Source organism: Priapulus caudatus, unplaced genomic scaffold, assembly GCF_000485595.1.
Source record: "Priapulus caudatus unplaced genomic scaffold, Priapulus_caudatus-5.0.1 Scaffold347, whole genome shotgun sequence".
In the NCBI taxonomy this organism is placed as follows: Eukaryota; Metazoa; Priapulida; class Priapulimorpha; order Priapulimorphida; family Priapulidae; genus Priapulus; species Priapulus caudatus.
Window position 1 is genome coordinate 64,239 of NW_014577408.1, and position 1,817 is coordinate 66,055.

The 1,817-nt window shown below is 50.2% G+C and overlaps 1 protein-coding gene across 1 annotated transcript in view; it reads left to right on the forward strand.

Annotated features, from left to right (window-relative positions):
* The window catches only part of LOC106809353 (ankyrin repeat and fibronectin type-III domain-containing protein 1-like), a 34,942-nt gene that overhangs the window by 28,808 nt on the left and 4,317 nt on the right, over positions 1-1,817 (forward strand). Inside the window, exon 11 of the mRNA XM_014812417.1 lies at positions 1,288-1,543. Coding sequence (XP_014667903.1) covers positions 1,288-1,543 — 256 coding nt within the window. The remainder of the gene's footprint in view (positions 1-1,287; positions 1,544-1,817) is intronic.

Genomic DNA, 1,817 nt, shown 5'->3' on the forward strand with positions numbered 1-1,817 from the left:
GTGTGTTTGTTGGCATCGTTGCAGTTCACATGTGCACATATCAGAAGCCGTTTATCTGTCGCTACTCGCGCCTGTCTTCGCTGCTGGAGATGAACTCGCTGATGGCACAACACGCGCACAGAGAGGTAGGTTCTACGCTCTCTCTCTCTCTCTCTCTCTCAGTGTGCCTATCCTTCTCTCTTCCTCTGTCTCTGTCTCTCTCTCTCTCTCTCTCTCTCTCTCTCTCTCTCTCTCTCTCTCTCTCTCTCTTTCTCTCTCTTTCGACGTCGTTCGACCTCACAGCAGTTGTCGTCTTTGTTTCTGCTACACGGAATGTAGAAATTAGAGTCGTTCCACACACCCGTGAACGCGAGGGTCATTTCACTGCGTGTGCTGGGAGATGATTATCAGGGGGCCCGTTGTCAGAAACATCGTAAAGTTAACGCTAATGTTAATGCCAATATAGCAATTACGAGAATAATGCTAATGTTACGAGAATAGCGTTGACAGAAACACATCGTAGCCATGGGAAAACTTACGACAACAGGAACTTCATAATGATAATCATGATAAGGAGATGATAATTAGGGGGCCCGTTGTCAGAAACATCGTAAAGTTAACGCTAATGTTAATGCCAATATAGCAATTACGACTAATGCTAATGTTACGAGAATAGCGTTAAAAGAAACACATCGTAGCCATGGGAAAACTTACGACAACAGGAACTTCATAATTGGATGTCACAAGGGCTGCTGATGGGACGAGAATCGATCACAAAATTCAAATTCATACACATTTATTGTACATCACAGTAATTTATGCATATTATGATGGGTAACTACATATAAATAATATTTGCTGAAAAACGACGCGGTCATGAATTTATTCTGCACCACAAGACATGATTCTCACACTGTAACACGAGACGCGAAAGTCGTGCCCAGTGGTCGTGGCTCATCAAAATATTTAAAACAAGAGAACAAATGCCATACGCCATGTCAGAATGATCACAAGTAGCTAGGACTATCGTTAAGGAAATAGCTAGGAAATTCGTGATGTTTGCACACTGCAAGTATGCTCACAGTAGGTCTGTAATAGGCTAAAATAGGCCTTTTGTTGCGAATTCTATCCGGTTTAAACTTTGACAATAGACGCAATATTTCGGACAACGTCTCGCTTTCCCCCACACCCTTCCCTCTCCCCCCCCCCCGCAGGGTGGGGTGGGGGGTGCAGCGGCAGCCTCGCGGCCTCGTACTCGTGGGAGCTCTCGTCGCTGACTGACACCGTGCTCGTGCGTTCTCTCCCCAGGCGTTCTCTCCGACCGAGCTGAGCACGGCGAAGGATCGCGTGCGCGAGCTGCAGACCATACAGAACTGCCTCGACGACGCGTGGAAGGGTCGACGTTGGATCATGGACGTGCTGACGTACGCGCGCGACAAGCAGGTGAAGGGCGGCGTACCGCTGGGCGTGCTCTACGCGCCGCCACCGTCGCCCAACGACAGTCCGATGGTCGACCACCGACTCGTTTCGTCGTCGTCCGCCACCACTACCTCCGAGGATCACGGTGAGGGGGCGCTGCCGAGCGGGAGAATCGTCGTCGCTTGTTGATGTCTTGACCGCGAGCGACTCGTACTGCTGGCTGTTACTCGATGTGTGTGTGTGTGTGTGTGTGTGTGTGTGTGCGTGTGCGTGCGCGTGCGCGTGCGTGCGTGCGTGCGTGCATGCGTCTCTCTCTCTTTCTCACTCTCCCCCCTCACTTTGTTTCCCTCTCCTTCACTGTCGCGCTCTTTCTCTCTCTCTCTCTCTCTCTCTCTCTCTCTCTCTCTCTCTCTCTCTCT